Source organism: Seriola aureovittata, chromosome 14 (assembly GCF_021018895.1).
Source record: "Seriola aureovittata isolate HTS-2021-v1 ecotype China chromosome 14, ASM2101889v1, whole genome shotgun sequence".
NCBI lineage: Eukaryota > Metazoa > Chordata > Actinopteri > Carangiformes > Carangidae > Seriola > Seriola aureovittata.
The window spans coordinates 10,383,870-10,396,400 of NC_079377.1; the positions used below are offsets into that span (position 1 = coordinate 10,383,870).

A 12,531-nucleotide genomic window follows, 5' to 3' on the forward strand; every position below is an offset into this window, starting at 1 on the left:
ACTGATGAAAATGTAGGCTGTACACTACTGTGAAAAAAAACAAACGTCTCTGTCCATTCCCAGTATTCAATTTACATTTTGACTTTTCACGCCTCTTCCTCCTCCTCCATATACCAAGTAGTGTTATAATAGGTAGTGAGTCATGGTTGTGACAGATAATGTAAAACACCACCTCTAATGTAGTCAAAGGGTTGCCAAAGTCATCATGTTTCAAATTCCACTGGCAGAACATTTTACTAGGCAGTCTCATTGGCACTGATTAAAAATCAATTTGTCTAAAACAGACCCTGCCAAGGAACCAGTGTCATGAAAAACATAAAAGGGAACAATAACACATAAAAAACAGCACGTTTTTACATTATAGGTATATATATAAAACTCATTATGTAAACATTGGGCATCTTGAGATGTTTTTCAGATAAGGATTGGTGCTTTCATATATCCAAAATGAGGTTCAAACTATTAGCTGTGGGAAAAGATTCAGGAAAGATTCCTCAATTTGAAAATGTTTTGTCAGTCCTCGACCTGAAACCTCTAACACAAATTACTCCCAATCAAATTTGCTGTGTGTGAAAAACATCAACAAAAAACCAATACATGGTCAAATACTTATGCGACACTATTCTTCCCTTAATATAGCAGGCACAAATCTGTTGTTGTTCTGCTAAGTTAATAAAAAAATTTCACAGAGCCAAGCCAGCTGATGATGATTCAAATGTGAGGATAGGTGTGACATAATTTCACTAGGCAACAGTCATTCTCGGTACCCTGTCATCATGTATTAGCAGCTTAGTCAAGTGGCTTAAGTTATCTGACTGCCTGTCCTACAACGGCTGACGTTAGTTTCAGGGACTTCTAACTATATCTTTTCAAGGACCCAGAAGCTACGCTCTCAGCTAAAATCATAAGATTGAAGTGCAGTGCAATCACAGTTATTTACTGTATCCAGTCAATGTGAGTTATCCTGTGAATTGCATAATGCACGCAATGAAAAATAACATGCTGTGCAGTCTTAGTTGAGGTCTGCCCTACTTTTTTCTTTTTTCTTTTTTTTTTTTTTAACCTAGACTAAGTTATGTTTGGCTAATGTACAATGAAATAAACAAAATCACTCAATTTTTATCAGGATAAAATATGGAGCTATGCAATGCATCTATGTTATTTCTCTAATGAGAAACAAGAGGACAGATTCTGGGAACTTACTGGCCATAGAACAGTGCATTTAAATAATTGTTTTAACCGATCAAAGGGATTTGTGTGCGCGTGTGTGTGTATTTGTGTGTGTGTGTGTGTGTGTGAGTGAGTGTTTGTGTGAGGTCATACAATGTGCAAGCTTGTGGTTGGACAGGGGCGAGTTGACAGGTCTGGTGGCAAATCCTGTAATCCTTTCATCTGATCAAAGTAACACAACAGCTTTTAAATGATTTAATGGAAAGGTAGCCCTACATTTTAAACTTCAATGTACTTTACATTTGAATCAGTGTATGGGAATCAGGCAAAGTGAGAGGAAACTATATAAGAGGAAAGAGATCTGTATTACTACGCCTCTGCAGTTTTTACAATTACATTTTTTCTACTGCTGAATATGGATTCTGATTCTGATGGGATAAGACCATTTATTTGAGAATACTCCGGGCTAGGACTTTAGCTTTAATGACTATTTTAAATTATTGTCTGATAAAATTTTCCATGCACAGACATTTTCAGTAGTTGTTGTTGTCGCTTGCCTCCCCTATTCAGCTCCGGGTGGCGAGGAAAGCAGGCAGCAATACCACATTGGCTTGGGGTTAAAAAAAAAGAAATCTGTGCACTTGCTGCAGTACTGAATTAGCTGGCAAAGGTACAATTTGGTGGATGCTTTCATCCAAAGTGACTTAAGGTACCATGAGTTCATACAATTTCAGCATGGATGGCTGTGCTGGGAATTGAATCTCCACATCTTGCGATGTTAGTGCCATGCTAAAATGAGCTATAAAGAACTACCAGCCTTTCTTCAGTGCCAGTATTATTACCAAGGTTTATATGTTTTTTTTATGTGGTCTAAGAACACAGCTGACAAAAACAGAAAACATATATGCAATTTCAGGAGCCCTTTGTGTTTTACATGTCTTTTGTGGATTTCTATTCCAGTAATCTGGCTACATGCAGCTTGATTTAAAGCTGCACAAATCATTTTTTTTCATTAACAATGGATCAAATGACTATGTGTAATATGAGAGGGGCAGCTCGTAGTGACGAACCCACAGACAGTTAACACCTGACTCTGCAATCCCCTCAGCTCTGTGGGGCTTTACAGTCTCTTTCAGCTCATTTGTTTTGGTTTTAACAGCCTGCAGCTTTAATATTGCAGTTCAGTCACAACTTTCATCAACACCATTTCCAAAAGCAGCAGGGCAGCTATTCCCAGTGAAAAAGCTGAAATGAACCCACTGTTATCTCTCAGCCAGTGTAGTGTACATGCCCTACAGGTGAACAGAGTGACACATTTAGTGGCTAAAGAGCCAGATGTCCCCTAAGGTGTTGGTGAAGACCAAACTGGAGCTTAAACAGAGAGTGAGTATTGGACCTTTTCTGGTTAGGCGGCAAGAAACGATTTGGATGTTTGCCAAAACAACTGTATACAATAAGGTTGTATAAGTTAAGTTGTAAATGTTGTGATTACAGATTGTCAGACAGATTTCCCCAAGTGGCCAAAAAAATGAACTAATACTGCTTTTAGTCTCAAAAACATCTGACTATGCCAACCAGCAAACTATGAACAACAAATGTAGATGATGACATAACACACTGCCTCTCGAAACTCCCAAACCTTTTAAACTCATTGTTGGACTCTAACTCTAACTGAAAGCCTCCTTGTATGTTTTGTGTATTTCCATCAAACAGAGCAGGGGCATGACTGACAGAGGGGTTTCAGTCCCACACTGTGCTTTGTGGCTATCTGGGGTGACGGCAGCAGACAGCTCAACTGACAGATTCCTTGTTTGTCTTTGAGGCTTCTGTTGTGTAATCTACTGGATCTAATGACTCCTGTTTAGTAACCTGAAGTTTCTCTTGCATGGTTTGGCATGGTAATTTAGACAAGATATATACATGACAAGTGAGCAGACCTTCTGCTGTGAATATAGACCTTGCAAAAGGAGTTCTCCATTCAGGACAATTCCTAAATCTGGAAAAGTGACTCCTTCGTCACTGTCACTGCAGTGCAGTTAAAATTAGGATGAACAGAATAATATTCAGGGTTTCAAATCTAATTTTTTTTGTCTCTACAGTTAGCTTTTTATAAACATAAGAGCTTACTTTATTGGTGAATTCCTGAGTGTATTGACATTTGTTTACAAGAACAGCTTGAGGAATCACAATGAGCCCATCCCATCAAACTTCAGGTCACAAAGCTAGTCCATGGGAGAAAACACTCCCCTTTACATGAATATAAACACACTACACAGGAATTTATTAGACCATATTTTTAGGATGTTTTCATTATTAATTCATCATTATTTTAAATCTCCTCAGTAGAGCCATGGTATATTCCCTAAGTTGACCTCTAATGCTCATCTTTCATGCAGCACACAGACGATATCTTTTCATCTTAACAGTGCAATAATATAACCTTTTAGTTATTTCATTGCTGTAATACTATTAACATCAGTAGCCTCCCTGATGGGGAAATTTGAATCTCTTCCTATGATTTCTTGACTAGTGAAACACATACAGTATGAAAGCAAAAACCATACCACAACTCTGAGCACTGAAAAATAGTGAATGTTCATACTGTTATAGTATCAAAGGGGTTTAACTACTTGTATGTTTCTTTTGTATTAATTGAAACCAGTATCTTTGTTTTTTTTATATATATTTATTAATTTCTATTTACAATTATTGTAAATAGAAATACTGTCTCTCTGTATCAAACCTTTTCAATTTGTCAGCTGTTATCCTCGTCAGTATTCTTGAGTGACAGGTTGGATTATAAATAGACACAATTTATAAAGCTAGTTTGCTTTGTCTTTAATGACTCCCATTTAGAGGACTATGAGCCAACTTATCTCAAGCAAATAATAGCCTATTAAGCTGACCTTTGGAATTAGTTTTAATAAGTAAGTAAGGATGCAAAACAATGAGTCATACTTAATTGAATAATAACTAAATCTGTATATGTGCAAATGAATATGACTAAACCCCAGGATGTCATTGTTAAAGATTGCTATTATCATAAAATCATTGCTGGTGTATTTTGAAGAGTCATCAGCAATTCATTGTATTAGTTTCCTGACTACATGACTGAGTTCTTCCTCTTCTTCGTCTTCTTCTTCATCTTTGTCTTCTTCTTTTTCTTATTCTTCCTCCTCCTCTTCTTCTTCTTCTTTCTCATATACTTCTTCTTTGCCTTCTTCTTTGCATTTTTTGGCAAATTGCAATCTTTATGTAGTATGTAGAACAGGACTAGATACGGTTTATATTAGTCTACAATACGGAAATGCAATACTATATATATACGTATATAATTTGTCTGATGCTAACTAAGAATTTTATTACCCTTCTTTGGGTTTCCCACACCTTATCTCTATCCATCCATGTATCCCTTCCTGAGATGGACCTTTCATCTGCCATAAAAGAGTATGCATTGTGATCTACAATTCTTCTAAAGAGGCCAAGGCAATTGTCTTGTTTGGATTTTTGCTCATCTACAGTGAAACAAGCACCACTTTCTGTCCAACGTAGGGCATAGGAAAAATGCCAAGTGGGCTCTCATAAACTCTTGACTCCAGAGACAAGAAAAACAGCCAAATGTCTTCTCTTTATCAAATACCAATGCCAAACGCAAACTGATGTCTCACACTGAACCAACTGACAGGTTGGCAAGCCTTTTCAAATTGGTGCCCAGTGTAGAAAGAGGTTTGTTTAGCAGTTTTTTTTGTCAAATTAACTTTGAACACAAATCTGAAATGTTATTTGCAGTTATATCCAGAATGTAACATTGTGAGTTAGTGCAATAAATTATGGCAATATTAGAGTAAAAGACTTGATTATAGACTGCAGAGTCTGTACTTGAAAAGAGCAAGACAGAGAACAATAATACCATTTGGGTGGCATGTCCAAGTATATTTACTGCCACAGTTAATTTTTGATCTAGATTTATTCGGGGTGCTTTGATGCAGTACGGCACTACAGCACACTACATCTCACTGATGTGGAATAGTTTAAATAAACAAAGACTTAATGCTGCCCAACACTGAAACCCTGTTAGTGGACTACAGCAACAATCATTCATTCTGTCACTGAATGAGGTTGGTACAAGAGCCTACACTCCCTCATGAAAACAAAACCTGAATACAGCAGAAAATAAAACATAGCCTACACAGCATGTAGAGGACATTTTAATTAGTGGTGTTTCATATTTGCCTCAATAACTAATGGCAATCAGATGGGAATATCTTATGTTGCAGTAGTAAGTTATCCAACCCCAGCCTAATGAGCTTATTGTTAATAAAAGATTTATGTGCTTGAATAAAGACGCCTCAGCTCATGAAATGAAATGTAAATTAGATATGGCCAACGTTAGCCTACAGTATATGTTAAAATGAGTCTTAAAAGTCCATCTGTGTTTGGATAAAGTTGAAGAATAAATTAAAGAAAGAAAAAAGAACACAAACACTCACACCCATCCCCCCATCAACACTCGGCCTGACCAACAAACAGAGCAGTGAGCTGCCAACCTGTGGGAAGCTGTGCACTGAATGCCACTGAATACCAATACAAGCAAGATTAAGCATGAGATATATCATAATATCATGACCACAATACTGGGCCACCACAGAGTAATGCTGTTCTTGCTACCTCAAAGAACCCCATGTTCTCTTTGTGTATCGATTAGCTGGGTCTCTAGCTCTTTTATTCTCTGCATCACACTGCTGACTTTTTTTTATTTCTTAGAATTATTAAATCATTCGGGCCCAGAGCTTTGAGGGAAATTGTGGCTCAGTCATGCTATAGTTAGTTTTTTTTTTTTTTTTTTTTTTTTTGCTTGCTTCTAGAAAATGGGGGGATAATGATAGATCATAAATTTGTGTGCTTAATGGAGCTTAATGAGCTTGAAGTATAAATGTATTAATAACGACGCTGTTATCCACTGGCAACTGATACAAAACCTCACCCAGTTAACACTTTTTGTGCTGTCTGAAGTCAATGATATCACTCATGTTTACTCTACGTGACTTCTAGATGATTACTCAGTCTCTTGCATTTGCAGTAAGCCATTGGAGATGATGTTTCATAGGTCAACCAATCCCCACAGACCTGTTTTATAAGAATGGAAGACACCTTAGGGGATGGAGAACACCTGCATGTTTTGCTAATGAGGCCTTGCAGGAGATTCGCTCATTGCAAACAACCGTATATGCAGATCAATTACACACAAAGTAAGACTAAAACAAACATATTGCTTTAGCCACCTAGAGGAAGGGAATGCTTTGCTTTAGTGCTGATGGTAATTACACTAGGGTACTTGAATTTGTAAATTCAGTCCATGTTGTCTGAAAAGACTACAAAGGACATGTTGTACCGACTGTACGGTCTAAAGGGAATCCAGATGTCTTACCTTCACTGCAGTCCTTTCCTTGGAAGCCCGTCTGAGAGCAGTCACATGTTGGTTCGTTGTTAATTAAACTGCAGACTCCTCCATTTAAGCACATGTTGGCTGTACCGCAGAGGTCCTTTAAGACCCCTTCACTGTTAATCATTACAGACTCCGTGTTGTTGACCTTTATGTCTGTTATCCATCCAGTGAAAGGCAGCTGATCCTTGACCACAGCCGATGTCAGTCGTAACGCCACAGATCGTAATTCCGGTGGTATTCCACCAACAAACAAATGGCTGAAAACAGTCATATCCCGTCTTTTGGACTTCACCTCCACCCACTTTATCTCATTGTCCACCATTAGGGTTGTGTTCTTAAAGTTTCTCCTTATTGTGACTGCGTGCCATTGGCTGTCGTTGACCGCCGTGTCAGATATGACGGTTGCAGGCTCGGCACAGAAGATCGAGAAGCGAAGGCTGAGTTTACCATTCAATATGAGAAGTTCTAAAAAGTCACAAAATCCCTCATCGTCGAAGTAAACTAGCAGCCCGTGGGAACTCTTCGTTTTCATATTGAAACTCATTTCACTTTCGCAACATGCATTCCACACTGGAAATCTGGCCCACTGTCCCTCAGCACCTGTGAACTCAAGACAAGTGCCTATTTCTACAAAGCAACAAATGAGCAGCCCAACCCATATGATATGGGCACCATGTGGCTTTTGTAAAACCATTGTGTGATCACGAATTCTGTGGAGGTGGATAGGGGCTGAATTTACTTATAAGAACCTTTGCTTAAGCAGGAAATATGCTGGGTTGACTGTGAGAGAGTAGACTGGCATATAACTGATTGTCTACATGGATTTACAAGTGTGAACAGCTGCATTTTAAGACAAAAGATTAAATGCTCTCATATTTTTGCATAGCAATAGGCTTGGCCAACACTTACTTCCTGGAGCAAATACCATTACCTCACAATGTCCAGGCCAGTGGCCAAACCTCTCACTGTCCGCGCCAAAATAGTTTGAACTGTTTAAAGGTCCTCTCTGCCATGGCTATTTAAAGCAAAGCGACAAGGATTCAAATATCCATTGGGCACACTTGGTCTAATTTATGTAATTATGAAACAGTCCCTTCTGGTGCCAGTTAGAGTGTACACGGTTTCACTTGAGTTGAAATGGCAGCTTTAATCTTCATGTTCATGCCAGCATTCTTTGGCGGGTAACTGGAAGCCTTGCTCTGGGCTTTTCACCCTGCATCTTCTGTAGCAATGAGAAAAAATGCCATATGGAGCCACGCTGGCGATAAGCTCAGCAAAAGAAGCAGTCTGTCTGTCAAGCCAGTCCTCAGTTCCAAAGCTCCCTGCAAAAGAAAAGCAAATTCAATACAGTATCAGCATTTTTCACCATATCCATTTCCAAATCCACTTTGGCAAGAGCCCTCATCAGGAGTCAGAGTTGATACTATGGTTAAGGCAGAAGAGACTTGTATCCAGAGAGGCCTTTGTTACAACAAACACGAGCCGTATCATTAGATTAATATCAGCAGGGCTTTCCAGGAAGCACACAGCAGCTGTGGACAGTCAGTATCACTGGATCCACGCATTACTTCATCTCAGTGGCATAGGCTACAGAGGACTGTGTCGGAAAACATTGTTTTCACATGCAGTCCTTCGAACATTTACAAAAACAAAACGTGCACATATTCATGCAACACAAGAAAAAAAAGAACGATCTTAGAGTTTTTGATCTTTGCATCATTCATGGCAGATGATCAGACGGTCGCGCATCTGAAATCAATTCCTGCAGACAATGTCAGTCACACCAAAGTATAAAAAAAAGAAAGACAAAAAAAGGAGAAACGACTGATTTACAGTTCTCCTTTCTTTTAAGGAACATTACTTTTTGCTGTTTTCCACTTCCACCATTATCAGCGGCATTCCGATGCAGTAGCCTATTCACTGGCATGCCCTCTATTGAAGACCTAACATGGGGAAAAAGTGCGTCATTTGATTCACAGTGGTTGGTTTGTGTAAGACGAACCGGTTGGGCTGTCACTGGGTCTCAGTCAGACCCCAGAACCTGCTCCTCATACAGTCTTAACATTTGCCTCGTCACTATTTTCCACTCGGACTGTGAGACAGATAATGGTTTTCCTCCATAAAAAAAATTAAAAACATCGAAATGTTATTGAAATGAAAACAAGAGTGGTTCAAAATCTCCGCAATTAGTTTGCATTTCAAAGAAGAGAAAATGTAACAGCTGCCCGGGATTGGAGCTCGGCTTTACTTATAGGCACTGCACTTTACACGGACTGAAACATCTCCAGCAAGACATTTTAATGATCATCATGCTCTATCCGAGATATGGGATCGGGATCACCCTCACCGGAATTCTGCGTTTTCATATGGTTTCCCAAATCGGGACAGCATCCCTGTTTTCGCCATCCCCTCATCAATAATATGCCCCATACCTTAACATCTTACCCTGGATGACAGCTGGAAAGGGCGCACTATAATTAGGGTGTTTCTTTGATGCCCATATCTGCGGCAATTTTTTTTTCAAAGCTGACAACTATTAAATCCCCTGCTGAAACAAAGATAAGGCGTTATCATTATTATTATTATTACCTTTGCGTGCGCACCTTCACTTCTACGGGACCCTAAATAGTTGGCACAAGAGAGAGAGAGAGAGGTGGAAAAAAAAATGCATGCAAAGCACCGCGGGTAGAGCTCCTGTAAAACCACGAACCGTCCGTATTTGTTTTCGGTCTGTTTCAGAGCCTGTAGCTACATCTCAAATCCTCTCTGGCGAAACCTTCACATCTAGATCTGCTTTCAAGTGAATCACAGCATCAGCGAGCGAGAGAGAGAGAGAGGCAGAGGCAGAGGGAGAGAGAGAGAGAGAGAGAGAGAGAGAGACACGATTCGACTTTCAGTCTAATTCCTCTTTTTTTTTTTTTAAGAAAAAAAAAAAAACCCTTTCTGGTTTAATGGTAAAAACATTTCTTTTTACCTTAAATGTTTGGTCTTCCAAGTTTGTTTCCAGACGAAAAAAAAAAAAACCCAACAAGACACAACTAAAGTAAAGATGAAACCGCTGGATGGAGCACGCGGGGAGCGCGGGGCGAAAATCCAGTTATCTTTGTGGAAGAGAAGGTGCAATCTGGTTTCCCTGTTGAGCTTATCCAGCGACTGTCAGGAGCCACAGACAGAGCACATCACGTGTCTCCGTGATGTCTACCGGGGAGGGGCTGAATGCAGTACCTTGGACAGCGCCTCTGCCTCCGTGAGCATCCATCCTCGGACATTTATGGCACACAGGCAACTTTGGAGATAAGGGCTTGTAAAACTGCTTTGATTGATCAGTTGATAGCACGAAAGACACTAAAACGCGGGGAAGCAGGCGGAGAGATTGTTTGGGTACACTTAGAGCACCGGGTGGTGTCTTTAAAGCAAACTACAGCTACTTCTGCTCCTACATGTGTGTGTATTATTGGCTATATCTTCAAAAAAAAAAAAAATCGATTCTGTTGAATTATTGCAGCACACACCAAAAGAAAGAAAATAAAAACGACCAACCAAGAGCTCTCAGTTTAGGGGTTATTATAAGATCCAGCTGAATGATTAAATGCTCAGGGGGTGTTTAATGCTCTTTTCTCAAGTAGGCTAGTACTTTATTTTTTTTATGACATTTATGGGTACATTGTATATTTATTACATTCTCCAGCGTCTCCAAGGAGTTTCATACTGTATTTCATACTGTATATATGTGTAATAACCCTATAACACATACTGTACATAGTCTTCATGCCTGTGTTAACTTGAAATTATTCTGGATTTCTCAAAAATCAGCATTTTCACACTCTTTTTTTTTTCAAATTATTTTGCATCACTAGGACAAAGTTTGTCTTTTCCCCCTTTTCTTTTATGCGTTTATACTTTTTACTGAAAAATTATGAAAGCCTTCAATAAAACATCTGTACTATTTCAATACAGTACTATCTAATACATTACCATCAATGTAAACGAGAACACTTGGCTGCTAGTTGCGCACATAAATAAAAGAGCAAAGAAAAGGTCGTCACACAGTGCCATCATTAGCTCTGTTTGGACAGTATAGGAAAGGTCACTTACTGAGTGTGGAGAGACATATTTTCAAAATTATGCATTGTGAATGTGAAGAACAAATATAATATAATATAAGTTGCTAAAGTTTTTATGTATTTTATGGTTAATATGCAGTGTAAATGTTTTGGTTTTTGAAATTATAGTTGCAGGTGCTCTAACTTTCTGAAACTTATTTCTGCAGTAACCTCTAGACTCTAATGCTGTTTATTCTTTACACAGAAGAATACAAAGAGAATACTGAAGTTGTTTGATCAGAGTGTATGCTGTGAGTCCCCACCCCACCTTCACCCCATGACCCTGAAGTCTTGCTGTTAGATTCTGCATTTTATACTGATTGCCAGAGCCAGGCAAACACCCACATTCGTCACTGGTGTCCATAAAAACTATAAAAAAAAATATATTTCAATATTGCACCTAATTTTGTATGTGCAAGATAAATTATGGTACACCATGAATACTGTTGTAGTCTACTTTGGAGGGTAAGAAAATTGGCATGACAACATAGATAATTTTGTTGTACACCAATCTGCTGAGCATATTACACCATTTGATGCTAATTTCATGTGCGCGTTATAAATGGAAGTTTTAATCTAAGTTTTATCCACTTACATCTAAGCGTGCCTGCTGCATGTCTCATCCACACGAGCCAGGCCCTGCACACGAATTTATAAACGCATGTCTGGTGCAATTGTGGTGCAATCAGTCTTTCAGTTCAGTGTTGAAAAGCTTCCTCATGTGTTTCATGTGACCGGTAACCTCACACACTTCTAAAACAGCATGCACAGTGCGGAGACCGCATTGTTGTCAGGAGCGTTTCATCTGAAAAATATCAAAACATTCTTTTCCATTTAAGTATATTTTCCTTTTTCTTTCTGGATCTGTTTCCCTGTGTGCTAACAGACAAGATATTTTAGTGTTGAATGTAGAAAGGCTATACATGAATATTAATGTGGCTCAGTGGGGATGGGGAACAGATATTTGAATCAAGCTGTGTTTATAAATACACTGTATATTGATTTTAATACTGTACTTCAGTGGCATATAAAGAATGTTTGTCCCAATAAACAGCCTGGAAACAGTTTTTGGCAACAGGTGATTATTGTCTTACTTTTGTCTGACACTTTATGACATTAATCATTAAACCTTTAACGGGCCATAGTATTAGCTTGTTGGCAGTAGCTGCTATTTTGCAGCTCAGTGGCTTTGTGATTTTTTAACATTATTCCACTTGAAATTTCAAGTTACAGCACTCTAATAAATTTTAATATCTTTGAATGTTATTACCTACCCTCAAGTGGTTTTATATGACAAACCAGGTCGATAACTGAAAAAATCTAAAACATGTAGGACTTACACAAGACTGGAGGGAGCTAACTGATGGGAATGTGTTTCAAGGCCTGAATCTGAATGTGTCATGTGTTTTTTTATTTTTTAAATTGTACAAAGAAAGTGAATTATCCAGAGTAAACATCCAGCAAATCACTTCTCCAGAAACTTTATAAGAGAAAAAAAACAGACATTGTAATAAATTGGTTTTGGAGTGGTTAGATAGTGCAGGAAGCAAGGTTTAAAACAAAAACTACTTTCTTAAACTTTTGAGGTTACAGCGTTGCTTTGTGTCACTATGATGACAGATTGAGGAGAACAGAGAGATAGTGCAGTCAAGATTAATAGAGGTCTAAGCCTTCTTGGTTCATACCAGGATAAGATAAGGCAGCTTTTTGTTTATACATTAGTAACCTTTCACTTTCCAAAGTAATCCAAGTTAAAAGTATAACAATCATATAACATTAAAATCAACACATTGTCTTAAGTTACGTAGGGAA

At 38.5% G+C, this 12,531-nt stretch overlaps 1 protein-coding gene across 18 annotated transcripts in view; it reads right to left on the reverse strand.

Moving 5' to 3' along the window:
* LOC130181242 (neurexin-1a) overlaps positions 1-9,779 on the reverse strand; it is a 248,404-nt gene extending 238,625 nt beyond the window's left edge. For 16 of the 18 annotated variants that reach the window (XM_056395225.1, XM_056395219.1, XM_056395213.1 and 13 more), the window contains exons 1-2: positions 9,206-9,405; positions 6,599-7,938 (exon numbers count right to left, since the gene is read on the reverse strand). In XM_056395225.1, the coding sequence (XP_056251200.1) occupies positions 6,599-7,310 (712 nt within the window). In that variant the 5' untranslated portion in view covers positions 7,311-7,938; positions 9,206-9,405. Of the gene's footprint in view, positions 1-6,598; positions 7,939-8,477; positions 8,499-9,205; positions 9,406-9,590 lie in introns of those variants that run through there. The other 2 variants (XM_056395209.1, XM_056395210.1) reach the window with 2 other exon arrangements.
* Between the last annotated feature and the right edge of the window lie 2,752 nt (positions 9,780-12,531).